Source organism: Nilaparvata lugens, unplaced genomic scaffold, assembly GCF_014356525.2.
Source record: "Nilaparvata lugens isolate BPH unplaced genomic scaffold, ASM1435652v1 scaffold6171, whole genome shotgun sequence".
Taxonomy (NCBI): Eukaryota; Metazoa; Arthropoda; class Insecta; order Hemiptera; family Delphacidae; genus Nilaparvata; species Nilaparvata lugens.
In genome coordinates, this window is record NW_024091932.1 from 444 (window position 1) to 17,468 (window position 17,025).

The window sequence follows — 17,025 nt, forward strand, 5'->3', positions numbered from 1 at the left end:
AATCCAAATTAAATGCTGTAATTTTTATGTGTAGACTGGCTGGCCGCTATAGCTTTGTATAAAATGAGCGCTGCTATCCAGAGATTGTCAGTTTGGTGTAAGGCTAAGCATTCCTGACTGGCAATTAGGAGGTGCTGGGTTCGATACCCGGGCTGGCAAATAATTTTTGGATAGTAGCTCTCATCGAATTTCCATCTAGCTGTTTACCCTGTTGTCAATATTTGCAGTAGCAGAAGTCTTCGGGGTGATTTACAGCATTTAATTGGGATTTTCGTTAAATAATAATTACACCATAATTTGATAAAAAAACTTGCAAACTTTGAATGAATATTCTACAAACCATGGCATCATCTTACTCTGCTATCTTTTCCCTATGATTTGACTCACCTTCTGACACCAGTTAGGTGGCCAAACAGACTTTTGCGGTCCTCTGTTGGCAGCACTGACTCATCCTTGAATGCCGCACTGTTGGCAAAATGTTTTTCCAGCACAGTCAGCGATTTCAAGTAGGACGCCTCTGACGTCATCACCTCGAATTTCGCTTCCTGAATGCGACGTTCGTCCTTCGAGAGGGTTTCTGCGAAAAATTACAAATGTTGACATTTTCATTTGGGATTGAATGATTGATTTCTGAGCATATATATGACTGAGGGTTCAGGAATATTAAATAACTACAAAATCACATGATGTTCTTTGAAAGTAACATGTTAGTCACTTCAAAAAATATGGATTGACAGCTAAAAGTAACAGGTTTGCTGTAGTAGCCGTACCACCAGCTGACATTAAAAGCTGGCCTCATATTGAGACACGACGTGAAGTGATATGAGTAGGCCATACGATTTAATATCATATGATCATATTATAATGTTCACGCGTGCCAACCTCATCTCAATGTAAACATTATATTATGGTAATTTTGATAGGCTTTGCCTATCGGCGTAGGGCCACTAGACTACAATACTACCCGTTCAAAAACATCCCAACATCTTTGAAAATGTATTTTTCCATGATGCTCTTTTGTATAAAAGAGCTGCTGAAAAGCAACGTGTATCTTCCCAAAAGCATTGTGTTACATCCAAAAAGATACACAAGGAGCTTTAATGTATCACTCCATAAGCAACAGATGTTCTTTTGTATATTCTCAAAAGCAACTTGTTGCATCCTAAAAGATACACAAGGATCTTTAATGTATCTCTCCATAAGCAGCATAATGTTCTTTTGTATCTTCTCAAAAGCATCGTGTTGCATCCGAAAAGATACACAAGGATCTTTAATGTATCTCTCCATAAGCAACAGATGTTCTTATGTATATTCTCAAAAGCAACTTGTTGCATCTTAAAAGATACACAAGGATCTTTAATGTATCTCTCCAAAAGCAGCAGATGTTCTTTTGGAGTTGGGTGGCCTATCAGCTGACATTCGTTCAACATGTTCTTTCCATAGTTGGAGCTACGTTGCAACTCTCTCATTCATGAAGAATCTCTGTGTGTAGGGAGCTTCCTTCATCTAGGGATCTAGTTTCTCTGAAGCCTGATGTTTTTGCAAAGCCGTGAACATTACCCCGCGAACTATACCTTGCCTATATGCCATTTTAAAGACATGAAGGTGAAGCTACGGGACGCGTACTGTAGCTTAGCTTTCAATGTTTGGAGATGACTGACTAGGTCTTCTGGAGAGTTATTTCAGCACAGTCATAGCATAATGTGAAGAGGCCCTAAACCTAGCTCCGCAGTGCAGGCTGGTTGCTTGGCTGAATCGGACTAGGCGCTGAGCCAGCAAATAATAGCAGCGTTGGTGGGAATGCGAGCGGCCGCAGTAAACCTAGCTCCGCAGTGCAGGCTGGTTGCTTGGCTGAATCGGACTAGGCGCTGAGACAGCAAATAATAGCAGCGTTGGTGGGAATGCGAGCGGCCGCAGTAACGTCTTCCACCCAGCAATGTTCGGCGTAGTTCCGCCTAGTGGACAGACGAAAGATCAAACCAGTCGGTTATTTGATCCCTCCAGCCAGGCTCAGCCAAGCAGCCGAGACAATAGAACAATGGAGTGGCGGTCTTATTCGCGTTCATCAGCAGTTTTCTTTCTCACGATTATTTTGATTTTTGTGTGTCAATAATAACTCCAGTCACCAGTAAAAAGTTCCCAGAAACGTGGTGTACTACTATATTAATGACTTTTCTTGATGATTTTTAATTATTTAAAAACATTGTTGACATTCTGAGCCTTTAGGCTAAACTTGGGGTCGCTGAGAACGAATCTGCAATCAGAATTTCTCTATCACAAAAAAAATCGAGCTGTTGAGCTTCCGGCAACCGTTAACAGTCATCCTGCAATGCGGCCGAAACACTTCCAAGCCAGATACTCATCTCGAATGACAACAACGCCAAGCTGTAAGAAACCATCTTGCACTGCGGCGCTAGGTTTAGTGTAATTCAAGCTTACTTAATGTAATACAAGCATCCCCACTCTAAGCTAATCTTAAACAGCGAAAGCAAATCCAATTTTTTCCCAAACTAACAAAATTTTTCTTCTTTATTCCACAGGAATTCGAATGCCAACTCCTCATCTACCGCGAACAAGAACTGGACAGCATGCTATCCTGGCCTCCCACCGATGACGTCACAATCAACCATCCACCCAGTGCTGACGTCATGGGCGGAAGACTGAGACCGTCTGTGGGTGACGTCACAATAGGGAATCCCAATGCTGACACCATACGAGGGATACTGAAGCAGTCTGTTGTTGACGTCACAACGGGGAACCTAGAATACTGGAAGTATAGCGGCAGGAATGAGACATTTCGCTGGTGACGTCACAGTGGGGAATCGTACGGGACGCGTACTGTAGACTCGCTTCACTTCTAGCCCGACTACAGGTGAAGAACAAACTCGCTTCGGCTACAGTCGGCTGTTATCGCTAATGTTCGGACTGAGGCTTACTCTAGCACTTGCAATAGCTCTGGCTCCTATCCACTGCAATGATCAAAGAACCTATTCCTTGCCCGCCTCTCTTCCAGCGAAAATTTCATTGCCAATATCAGCCGCTGGGCTCTCAGTATTCGGCATCGTCGCGCCTCATTGCAAACGCTCTATTTCACGTTAAAACATGAAATATCGATGTTTTTCCAGACTTCATACCTTCTCAAATAATACATCAACAATAATATTTACTTATTGACCGAGCGAAGTGAGATGTAAGATTCAAGTCGACGGTTTGGCATTTCTCTTAATGTTTAAATGTTTGAATGTTAATATGTTGCGAATTTACGGCGAAACGCGGTAATAGATTTTCATGAAATTTGACAGGTATGTTCCTTTTTAAATTGCGCGACGACGTATATTCAAGGTTTTTGGAAATTTTGCATTTCAAGGATAATATAAAAGGAAAAAGGAGCCTCCTTCATGCGCCAATATTAGAGTAAAAATCAGACTATAGAATTTTTCATCATAAATCAGCTGTCTAGTGGACTTTAATACTACCCGTTCAAAAACATCGAACATCTTGAAAATGTATGTTTCCATCAACGTTGTAGACAGTTGCAGCCAGACCTGATAACAGCGCTCACACTCACACAACGTCACGGTACGATATAGGACTGAAAGATCAATGTTTATTTAGGATTTTTATTTAGGACTATAATACTAACCGTTCAAAAACATCGAACATCTTGAAAATGTATGTTTCCATCAACGTTGTAGACAGTTGCAGCCAGACCTGATAACAGCGCTCACACTCACATTCCGGGACGACACGTCACGGTACGATATAGGACTGAAAGCTCCATGTTTATTTAGGATTTTTTCTAGATATGTTTAATTGATAAATTATTTATTATTTTTGAGAAAACAACAACAGGTCAATGTAACTGACTGTGCGCGAGGTCTACTGTTCACAGAACTACTAGTTAAGACTAGTTAGGCTTGGCAGCTACCCTTAAGATTATGCCACTGAATAATTGCTATTTGAAACGAATGAGATACAAAAAAAGTAGGCGTCCTGTAACTTTGAAACGGCATATAGGCAAGGTATGGTTGGCGGGGTAATATTTACGGCTTTGCAGGAACATCAGCCCTCAGAGACCCTAGATCCCTAGATGAAGGAAGCTCCCTACACACAGAGATTCTTCATGAATGAGAGAGTTGCAACGTATCACCAACAATTGAAAGAGCATGTTGAACGAATGTCAGCTGATTGGCTGTGTTTTGCTAAAAGGACCTTACTCCAAAAAAACTCCTTGTGTATCTTTACGGATGCAACACGATGCTTTTGAGAAGATACAAAAGAACATCTGTTGGTCATGGAGAGATACACTAAAGCTCCTTGTGTATCTTTATGAATGCAACACGATGCTTTTGAGAAGATACAAAAAAACATCTGTTAGTTATGGAGTGATACATTAAAGCTCCTTGTGTATCTTTATGGATGCAAAACGTTGCTTTTAAGAAGATACAAAAAGCATCTGTTGCTTATGGAGAGATACATTTTCAAAAATGTTGGATGTTTTTGTTTGGGTAGTATTGTATTCTAGTGGCCCTCCGCCGACAGGCAAAGCTACAGCACCCGGACTGTACAAGTGCTTTTAATGAATCTAAATTTTGTTTTTTAAAAGGTATCTGTGTATTTTATTCAATTTTCTAATTACTTTCCTTGCCCTATTACCATAGGTAAGGAAAGTATTGCTTTCCAAAAAAAATTAAGGTACCCAAATTTCATGTTTTCTATACGTTTCAAGGGCCCCTGAGTCCAAAAACATGATTTTTGGGTGTTGGTCTGTGTGTGTATATGTCTGTGAACACGATAACTCCAGTCCTAATCAACCGATTGACTTGAAATTTTAAACTTAAGGTCCTTATACCATGAGGATCCGACAATAAGAAATTCAATTCAAGATGACAGAAAAAACGGCGCATACTTACTAAAAAACCATGTTTTTCACGGTTTTCTCGAAAACGGCTCTAACGATTTTCTTCAAATTTATACCATGGATAGCTATTTATTTTTTTTTTACTAGCCCTATCAAGTGACATGAGTCTCATTTCTGGAAAAATTGCAGGAGCTCCGTAATATTATTGAGAAAGATGGCGGATAATCACTAAAAAACCTTGTTTTTCACGGTTTTCTCGAAAACGGCTCTGACGATTTTCTTCAAATTTATACTATGAATAGCTATTTATAAGCCCTATCAACTGACATGAGTCTCATTTCTGGGAAAATTGGAGGAGTTCCGTGATATTCTTTAGAAAAATGGCAGATAATGACTAAAAAACCATGTTTTTCACGATTTTCTCAAATGTGACTTGACCGATTTTTTTCAAATTCAGCTCTATCAACTGGCATGAGTCTTTTTCCTGGGAAACTAATGGGGGGTCCACCCCATCCTTGAGAAATGGACTTTGTAACCTCATTCTCGTGCATGAGGTAGGTAGGTAGAGCAGTTTATAAAAAGAACACTAAGTCGAGATATTTCATCTGTAGATCAGCTGTTTTGACAACTTTTAAAAAAATCATCGAATTTCAAAATTTGCACAAAGGAAAAAGTACTCTGAAAACAATGATATTATATAAACATACTAGCCGTCAGGCTCGCTTCGCTCGCCATATCCGTCTAGCCAGGGGGCTCCGCCCCCTGGACCCCCGACTGGATCGTCCAAGAATGAAATCAGCAGGCTCGCTTCGCTCGCCTGCATTTTTTCATTTTTATCATATTATAATAGGACAATCCAGTCGGGGTCCAGACTAAACGTCTGGCTAAACAGATATGGCGAGCGAAGCGAGCCTGACGCTAGTAATATAATATTCCCAGGATTGACGTAGCAGTGCCCAATCAATTTTTCCGCGATAAATTCATTTAAATCTTCAACTTGGTGCCAACCTAACAAAATCAACTCAACTTAATGCCAACCTGACAAAATTATTGATTTAGTTGCCAGTTAACAACTGTTTCGAAGAGGTACTCTATCTAGATTATAGTTCTATAGTAACATATGATATGGAAATTTCAATTCTAATTAAGAGATTGGGAGAAGAAGAATATACATGCTAAAAGACGAACTTTAAACCCTTAAAAACAACCCTTAGAGTTGAAATATTGCCAAAAGATTTCTTAGTGCGCCTCTAAAGGGCCAACTGAACACACCTACCAAATTTGAACATTTTTGGTCCGGTAGATTTTTAGTTATGCCAGTGAGTGAGTGAGTGAGTGAGTGAGTGAGTGAGTGAGTGCCATTTCGCTTTTATATATATAGATATAGTAGTCTTATCGTAGTTTCAAATATATTGCCTTTTTGTGTAGTTGAGAAGTTGATATTGTGGTAATTATTCATATTGAATGAAAAACACTAAGAAATTGTCAAAAAAAAAAAAATCTGTCAAATTTTTTGACAATTTCTTAGTGTTTTTCATTCATAATATATTGCCGCCAATCGTCATTATGTTATTCCCCTAAATTATTCTCGTTTAAGAATGAGGCTTACAGTTCAATGAGCAAGGAAAGTTGTGTGAGTGTACCACACCAGATTTTTTTGAATAGTCTACTCACTTAATATCTCGCTGTTGATAACCTCGGGTATCTCGCACCAGAGAGTCCTATGGTGCCCCTGTTTGGGAGCAATCAGATCCATGGCTGAGGGCCTCGATATAAGCAGTCGGTCACTGCCTATCTCCTCGTACCCATCCGAATCAAAGTCTGCTACACTACCTCTGCTACTGTCGTCTCTCTGTTCACAAAACACATGACAAATATTGAGAATTATGCAATAGAGTTGATAATAAAATACTGTATCAATATATCTGCAGTGGACTGGGGCGGAGGAGGAGAGGAACACCTAGAAGGTCTTGGAGGATGAAGTGGATGAGGACATGGTAATGAGGAATTTGAGAGATGGTGAATCAGAGGAGAGACAAATCAAATCAAGTTTTATTCAATGACAACATTTATATACCAAGTTCCGTTACACAAATGATATTACAGGTCATTGAATACTGTTTGCTTAAGACATTCTTATATTCAAACAATACTGTTTGCTTAAGAAATTCTTGTCTGCAAACAGGAGTGAAATGGGGACGTGACATTTGAGGACTGATTTTCAGTCCTGAAATGTCGGGGCTGTGCAAAAATTAAAGAGTCCTCTACTGTCACCTGCCGCAGGCGACATTTGAGGACTCTTTACCAGGTCGCAGTAGTCGGTGGCACCACTGTTGCTTCTGTGCTTTTAGAAGGGTCCTCTTCTGTCGGTGGCCTCGTTTGACATCGACCCAGTGAAATACATTCAGAACGCTAGTAAAAATGCTTACAAGGATGGAGAACTCGGCTAAAAGAAGGAAGATAGTAAAGTACTGTCGAAAACCTGAATAAACTCATAAATATATCAATATTCGTTTCCATTACTACAGATTTAATGCAGCAACCTGACTATAGTGAGGTCCACGTTATAATGGCAGTGGAGAAAGATAGGAGAACAACGTTGCCGATCCTCTTGTCAGAGAATAGGTACAGAATGGAAACTAGTAATCAAACGCCTATCTAACCATTGCTTTTTACATGACGCAAATACTAGACACGTCACGTGACCTTAGGAAGTTCCAATCCTGGTCTTCTGATTGGCTCGTGGCAGTGAACAAGATCAATTGATCCGGATCATTAAAGTGATCTATAGACGGTAGCTGATATAGGTTTATTGATGTAATATTAAGACTCAATTCACACTTAGGCGACTCAGGTGGAGAAGAGACTGGACTCTAGTGGAGAGCATGTGTTTTGAAATGGTGACGTCGCGGAGACTAGAATCGACTGGTCTGAGTGTCACCATTTGGAAACACATGCTCTCCACTAGAGTCCAGTCTCTTCTCCACCTGAGTCGCCTAAGTGTCAGTTGAGCTAACTGTTCATTATCGTTTGAAATAATCAATTATTATATATTATCAAGCAATAATTATATTTTTCAAATGTCATTTACATAATTAAGATGAAATATTTTGTTAATTACTATTAATTCTACATTGTTAAAAGACGATCTGGCAACAGAGCAAAGCGCGAAACAGTTAGCGCTATCAGCTTTGTTGAATGAAGACAAGGATAGCAATAACACAAGGATAGCTAATCAACACTGCCATTATAACGTGGACCTCACTATAGAGTTCGAATCATGGGAGCTCGAGAAATATAAACGGTCATTTTAACTAGACAGTTCCTCGCGCCAGCACAATGTGCCGCAAATAAATGTTTCTTGCGGATTCACATTTCGCAATTGATTACTCACCTCTTTTCTTCTGATATTCTAACGTCCTTATGAATAAAATATTCTAATTTCAGATTTGGATCCAGCACCCCCAAATACTAGAGGCGTAAGTCTGATTTCCGAAAATACCCAAAAATAAGGGAGTTTTGGTTACTTTCATAAATGTTTATAATCTAATTGGTTCTTGTGAAATTAATCACGGTTAAAATTTAACCGGCTTTTGTGCAACCGGGCCTATAAAGTTGAAGGATACTAACCGAATAACACTTGTTGAGCTCTTCTTTGGTAACTGTTTCATTATAGAACTGATAGAGTGGCTCATCAGCAAACCTCAGGTGAAGATCCGAACCATGACTTGAACCTGAAAATAAAATAACCCTCATTTTAGAAAAATCACTTTCTCATGGACAATAAGATCAGCGGAAAAATTAAACTGGATATAAAAACTGGACATACAGTAATTTCTTCGTCCATTCAGATATATAACACTCAAGATTTCTGCTCCAGCATTGTTTTATCATATTTTTTTTCATTTTTCAGTGGACTTGCTTATCTTTATTTTGCGTACCTATTCCTCTGTTTTCTTCCTTTCCCCCATTACTCCCTTCCCTTTTTTCCTCATCACCTCTCTCTTCTCTTCTTTGCCTGCCTATTACATGGGAAACCATAGTTGGCTAGGTATCTTCCTCTCTTATTTTCTCTTCTCCAACACACCCAAACACAAAGCCCATGGTTTTTTATATTTGTACATTTTATTGTATTTATTGGTTTTGTAATTCTTGTCATTTTGTTTTGTCTTGTTTTGTGTGTTTTATAATAATTGAATTGAAATGATCTTCCTCTCTTATTTTCTCTTCTCCAACACACCCAAACACAAAGCCCATGTTTTTTTTTATATTTGTAACATTTTATTGTATTTTATTTGTTTTGTAATTCTTTGTCATTTTGTTTTGTCTTGTTTTGTGTGTTTTAATAAATTGAATTGAAATTATCTATATCCATTGAAATATTACACATCACAAAATATCACATGTTTCATATCCGTTTACAAATAAACAACTTGATATTGTGAAAACAACCGGTTTAAAAGAACAATTTGAGATACTAGCTTCTGTCGTTACACCAGTCTCTAGTAAAGTGGAACTTCCTAAAGAAAAAATTGCATACAAATAAATTGCAAAATTTTAAATTGTATGATCAAATACAATGAATTCTTGAGATAATGAGCTGCGTACAGACTTATGCATCACGAATACGCGCATTTCGCTTTTCATCAGCTGATGCTGTGCTCATTCAAATTCAAATATTGCCAAAAAGAAAACAAACAATTTATTCATACACATATATACACGAGCAAAAATAAAAATAAAATGTAGATAATACAATTACAAATACATGCATATACATGAGAGAAGAAAAACTAATTATAATTTATTTCTAGGCATCACCAGCGAGAAGATAACTCTTTGCCCGCTAGTGAGAGTTGCTTAAAAAACCAGCTACTTATTATCTGTACCCTACTACTTCTGTACAAATACTATATGCTATAAGCAAGCAACAGCTGATGAAATAGTTATTTGTATATCTAGAATGAAAAGTACATTTTCTCCCTGTGAGAAAAAGTTTGAAGCCCGAGGCGAAGCCGAGGGCAACAATTTTCCTGAGGGAGAAATAGTTATTTGTGCAACTAGTGCGCAAAGTGACAGTTTGCTGCATCGAAAGAAACGTTTACGCCCGAGCCGTAGGCGAGGGCGGAATGGTTTCTTGAGTGCAGCAAACGAACTTTGCGCACGTATTTCACATTAAATTTTTCCTACAGTTACCATTGAATATGAAAAGTGGGTAATTATGGGTAAATTTGCCTGAATAATGTATGTGTGTTTGAATGGCGGGCAGCTGTGTGGTGTGTGCTGTGGTGGCACTGTGCTGTCGTTGTCCTTGGTTATAATATGTACTTAATAATTAGCGCGTTGTGCTTCGTTGCACCTCTGCTCACTATAGCAGCCACAGCAGTCACTGTTACCAACTTCATTTTGATTTTGCTGCACTGGTGCTCCATATAACCTACTAACTATTTTGCGTTGGCATGCTGCAAATCTGGAGTACGCAAAGTACTCACTTTGCGCACTAGTGCGGAAAAGTGATTCTTTGCAGCCTGCAATCAGTGCACAAATGGTCACTTTTCAGGGTATCTGTAGGAAAAAGTATTTTTCGCTCGTGATGTACACAACATTTTTCCTCCATCTACATTTTTTTATAGAAACTGCAAATAAAATCATTCTAATAACTTACGTATTGGTGACAATGATTCCTAACAACATAACCTAAATCTAAAACCTAAAAACTGGTCGTCTGATTGGCACTGCCGATTGCGCTATCTATCGGCAAAAGTTGTAACAATTATATCAGCTGAGCAGCTACCAAAATGGCTGACTCCAGATCACGCGGTTCAGATTTGAATTGCAGATCAAAAATATTTGTTGGCTGGTATTTTAAATAGAATAAAATATTTTAAAAATTGTATACATTTTTATGTTTTTATTAAGAATATAATAATTATCATACAAACATATATTTCATGAGTTAATCAAATTTCTGGTTGTGGTATTGAATTCAGTTGACTCATGACAGACCCTCTATTATGCTTTCTCATCTGAGCTTAGACCTTCTAACCTATAACAATGTAAGTTTCAAAATAGAGATGCTCCCCATGTTATTTAAATGGAGTCACTTTTACTCCCTAGGGAGTTTTTCTGTTTTTTACTACCGAGAGCGAAAAAGTGACACTTTAGTATTAGGTTTCAGGGAGTAAAGTAAGTACTTTAGACAGTAGGTGGAGGAAAAGTTAATACGAGCGCATAAGTATGTACGCACATTAACAAATAGATAACAAAAATAGGAGAGAGAATACAATTCTTGCAATAATATAAATAAAATTAATTTAATTTTATAAAAATACTCACTTCTATCAGACATCCTATCTACTCCAGACATCCTTCTATCCCAGCTAGAAGTATTTTCATCACTCTCTGACACCAAGGAACCATTGCCATATTCTCCTCTCTCACTCCCTCCTCCTCCACTTCTTCTCCTTCGATCACTACTTCCTCCTGATCCTACCCTCTGAAATACTCCTCCTCCTAATCTGTCTAGTGCTTCTCCTCCTCCTCCACCACTCAATCTCTCTCCTATACCTCTTTCACTCACTCCTAACCTATCTTGTTGATGTACTCCTGTTTTTCTTTCAATACTCCCTAATCTATCACCAACTTTTCCTTCAATCCTCTCTCCTCCTCCTCCTCCTCCTCTATCACTACCTCCTCCTGATCCTACTCTCTGAAACCCTTCTCCTCCTCCTCTATCGCTACCTCCTCCAGATCCTGCCCTCTCAAACGCTCCTCCTCCTCTCTCACTTCCTCCCACTCTCTCAACACCTCCCACATCCTCTCTCCTTCCTCCTCTGGCCACACTCCTCAACCCCCCTCTCTTGGCCAACACCTCCTCACAGAGCGACTGTCGGTGCAGTGAGGAGGAGTGAGGAGGCGGAGGAGGAGGTGGACTAGTAGGCCTCAGTGAGGAGGAAGCTATGCTGTAGCGACGGGGGTCCGTTGTCATGGTAACGGAAGGAGATGTAGTTGATCTATTATTATTGGTTGCCATGGTAACGGAAGTTGTTGTAGGCGATCCTGTTGCCATGGTAACGGAAGGTGGTGTGGTGGGGGTAGGTTTGTCCGAGTAGACGTTGGGTATGCTGGAAAAAAATGAAAATATAAAAACATTAAGGACCTAGTTTGAAAAATTTAGAGATCTGGAATAAACAGCAGAGAAACAAGAGCACATAACTTATTATACTACCCAATGCATAGGACAACTAAATTTGAAAAAGGAGCACTATATAGAGCAGTAAAATTCTTCAACAAACTTCCAAGCGAAACTCAAGTTTTTAATTCCAAATTTCAATTCAAAAAGGATAAGAGTATTTGACAAATAGAGCTTATTACTCGGTTCCCGAGTTTTAAGATGAATGACTGATGATTTTAATTTTTGTACCGCTTTCCTCCCTCGGATCCAACTCCAACCTTTCAAGACACAAGGCTTCATTGGATTCAAAACAAAAACTTGAAGTTTTATAATAGTTACTAAACTTCTCTAGTGTTTTATTATGTATTTTATAAATTTGTGATTTATATAATTGAATATATGTAGAATAGTGACAATGCAGAAATTCTTTACATGTTGTAAATAATATTGAAAACGAAATTGCAAATGAATAATTTGAATTTGAATTTATATAATTGGCACCTAATTAACACTCATGTTGCTATTCTTGTCTGTCATTGGACAAAGCAGATAGCTCTATAATTTTATAGCGCCGCAACGTTGCCATATAGAAATAAAGTTAATAGCCAAAATATTGTCCAATAAGAAAAATCGTTATTAAATCACTGAAGAATATTATTAATTGAGGAATAAAATATAATCCATCATTATCAACAAGGATGGAAGATTAAATATTGTGTTAATCAATTATATTATTTTCTACATTGTTAGAAAACGACCTAGCAACATTGCGGAGCTAGAAAATGGTAGCAGCGTTAGCAAAGCAGCGCTATCTGCTCTGTGGAATGATAGACAAGGATAGCAACACCAATGTTAATCAAATACTGCCATTATAACGTGGACCTCACTATAGAACAAGAAATACCACAACATGATACAGTATCAACACAATATGATACAGTATCATCTCAACTTGATACACAACACTATGATTTGATAAATACGCTATCTGCTTTGTGGAATGATAGACAAGGATAGTAACATGAGTGTTAATCAAATACTGCCATTATAACGTGGACCTCACTATAGAACAAGAACAACGACATCATGATACAGTATCAACACGATATGATACAATATCATCTCAACTTGATACACAACACTATGATTTGATACATTCGCTATCTTCTTTATGGTAGTGACAACGCATATTATCAGCAATCCTGCAGTCTTATCTTTTCCACTGGCTTTATAACTTTATTTATTATTTTACTTTATTTAGTATTTCAAGTCTATAGTGAGGTCCACGGCTGTGGATATCCAATGACAGTGGATAAAGATAGAAGGATAGCGATGCCGATTCTCTGCATTAATTAATCATATTTCTACATCGTCAAAAACATAATTGGCACCGTTGTGGACCTAGAAAAGGATAGTACCACCGGCTTTGTCGAATGATAGACAAGGATAGCAGAACCAAAGTTGATCAAATACTGTCATTATAGCGTGGACCTCACTATAGAACAAGAACAACCACAACATGATACACTATCAACACAATATGATACAGTATCATCTCAACTTGATACACAACACTATGATCTGATACATTAGCTATCTGCTTTGTGGAATGATAGCAAGGATAGCAAGATGGTAGTGACAACGCATATTATCGGCAATCCTGCAGTCTCATCCTTTCCACTGGCTTTATAACTTGCAGCTCACTATAGTTACAAGTAAGAACTTGCTACGCTTGTTCAATGGTTACTCACCAGTCGGGTGTTTCAGCTTGGTCCTTGTCCAAGTAGAAGATCGATCCACTGGACGACAACGGAGGCTTGAATCTGCTTTTGAACGAAGACCACCTTCTTCTGTTCAAACTAGTCGTTGAGCCATTGGTAACTGTGTCTACAAATTACAATATTCATTGAATTAAAACAAATTGAATTACTTGAATTTAAAACTATTATTAGGTATTAATAGTTCCCTAATTTTTATGTGTGTATTTTGGTTAATTGCAGTAGCATATATTTATTTTTTGTAAACCTTTTTTACTTTCCTTGCCCTATTACCATAGGTAAGGAAAGTATTGCTTTCCGAAAAAAATTAAGGTACCCCAATTTCTGAATTTCTATTGTTTCAAGGTCCCCTGAGTACAAAAAAGTGGTTTTTGGGTATTGGCATAGAGAAACGATAGCATAAGTAGATATCCCATGGTATAGGGCGTTTATGTCACAACTTTCACTGTTATCTCAAGCTGATAGTCCACGTAGTTCTTTCCTGTGAAGCTTCATGACGCTGGTAGTCTCTCAAATTGTGCTGTTCATACACTCTCACCCCAACAAAACAGTAAAAATTGACAATAATCGACAGTAATCGGCTTGAGATAACAGTAAAAGTTGCGACATAAACGCCCTATACCATGGGTTATCTACTCAAGCTGTTGTTTTTCTATGGTATTGGTCTGTATATGTGTATGGTATGTGTATGTGTGTGTGTGTGTGGTGTGTGTGTGTGTGGGTGTGTGTGTGTGTGTGTGTGGTGTGTGTGGTGTGTGTGTGTTGTGTGGTGTGTGTGTGTGTGTGTGTGTGTGTGTGTGTGTGTGTGAGTGTATGTGCGTCTGTGTACACGATATCTCATCTCCCAATTAACGGAATGACTTGACATTTGAAACTTAAGGTCCTTACAGTATAAGGATCCGGCACGAACAATTTCGATCAAATGCAATTCAAGATGGCGGCTAAAATGGCGAAAATGTTGTCAAAAACAGGGTTTTTCGCGATTTTCTCGAAAACGGCTCCAACGATTTGATCAAATTCACACCTAAAAAATTCATCGAAGTCCCATATCTGTAAAAATTTCAGGAGCACCGCCCCATCGATGCAAAGTTTGATTTTAGATTCCCAATTATCAGGCTTCAGATACAATTTGAACAAAACATTGCAAGTGGAAAAGATTGAGCATGAAAATCTCTACAATAAATGTTCAGTCACATTCTCACCTAAAATTGAAAATAAGCTCGTAATTTTCGAGAAAATAAGATTATTCCATTGCAAACTGTTGGCAACTGTTGATTCTATTAAATCATTCACTATGAAAAGATAGCAGACTTCGTGTGTCTGCAGCGCTATTGTCCTGTCATCAGCTGGCTCAGATCTAGTAGACTTGAGATGCGCGCGAACACTAGCGTCAGTAGATCAATTTTCATAACGGCAAGGAAAGTTATGTGAGTGCGCCACACCAGATTTTTGTATTTTGTTTTTGGCAAATAAATTCATTCATTCATTCAGAAGCTTATTATCTCCTTAAAGTAGTTCTCTACACCAGTAGTTCTGTGAACAGTAGACCTCACGCAGTTATAAACCACATTCTCCTCTAATACAGTCCTTCAGAGTAAATTCTGTCCTGTCCTGTCGTGTCGGCGAGATATCGGTCTATAAACGACTTATGGCTGTTTGGTTTGTTGTATCGACAATGCTAATAATTTGATGTGAACAGCTATGCTACTATCTTCAAAAGCTTACCGAGTTGAAAGAAGAGAGGAGTCTAGAGGAAATACTATGCTACTTCAAGTTATCAATTGCATACCTCACTGCATGCAATTAATAGTCTACACAACAGCTGTGTGTTCAACAAGTCACATTGAGATATTGAATTGCATGCAATTTATAATCCACTCGACAGCTGATTTATGATGAATAATTCTAGTCTGATTTTTACTCTAATATTGGCGTATGAAGGAAGCTCCTTTTCCTTTTATATTATCATTGAAATGCAAAATTTCAAAAACCTTGTATATACGTCGACGGGCAATTTAAAAAGGAACATACCGGCAAATTTCTCATTTTTTGTATCAAGAAATTTTGAAAGAAATTTAATCATTCGGTGCTCTCTACACCAATTTAGTACTGAGTTACAATTTTTCAAACATGTGTAACATTTTCAGAAAAAAAAAAACGATTCAACTACTAGGAATATCGGCTTGTTGAGTTAACAGTGATTTGGAACATGAACGACCTATACCATGTCATATCACCACAATATGATACAGTGACACCACAACTTGATACAGTATCATCACACATGATACAGGATCATTTCAACTTGATACACAACACCATAATTTGATACAAAACTTCCATACTTTGGGTTTGTTGTTGGGAGTGTAAGAGTGTAAGAAGGGCACAGTATGAGAGACTACCAGCGTCACATAGCTTCACCAAAAACAACTACTAGGACTATCGGCTTCAGTTAACACTCACACTTGCAACACAAACGCCCTATACCATGTCATATCACCACAATATGATACGGTAACACCACAATATGATACAATATCACCACAATATGATACAGTATCAACACAATACGATACAGTATTATCTCCACTTGATACACAACACCATAGTCCTGATACAAATTTTCCAAACTTGAATGAATCTACAAACTGGCATATCGTCTTATATCTTTTCTCTCTGTTATAAGTCTACTGACCTTGTGGTTGTTCGTCGACTCCTCCCAACACCGCAGACGAGCTCATCTTCCTGATCATCCGAGACTCTTCCCGAGAGACCAGTGCTTCCTCATCCGTTGCTCGCCTGCTTCATCAACCCGTAGATTCCTTCGGTCGTCGACAGACCCGTTCTCTCTTCCGAATCTCCTCTCCCACCTGGCAAAGTGATTCAAATTCATTTATTTGTCATAAAAAAAATTATTTATTTATTATATATTACATATACATTAATAATCAATAACTTATAATAACCAGATTGATAAATAAATTGATTACAATCGTAACAGTTTACAATTGAAACAGTCGTAATCAGACCTCCGTAGAGTGCAGATCGTAGCGAATAATTAGTGTGAGTAGTATTATAGTAGTGAAAGTGGAACAAGTTGTGTCAACACCAACTGTCAACAACCAGCAGTCCAGTCAGCAGTTTTTCACAGTGAAAACTACTCAACGTTTTTTTTTCTGAGTGAAAAGTGTGTCACCAAATTTTCGTTTGAA

At 38.2% G+C, this 17,025-nt stretch overlaps 1 protein-coding gene across 1 annotated transcript; it reads right to left on the reverse strand.

The window, feature by feature from the left end:
- Positions 1–387: 387 nt before the first annotated feature.
- LOC120356209 (translation initiation factor IF-2-like) lies at positions 388–16,625 on the reverse strand (the record flags this gene model as incomplete). The annotated part of the gene is made up of 6 exons (XM_039445104.1): positions 16,509–16,625; positions 13,787–13,922; positions 11,198–11,985; positions 8,492–8,595; positions 6,536–6,713; positions 388–577 (listed from the first exon to the last, which is right to left on the reverse strand). Coding segments are annotated over exons 1-6 (1,454 nt in total), but the record flags the coding sequence as incomplete, so codon positions are not given.
- Positions 16,626–17,025: the final 400 nt, after the last annotated feature.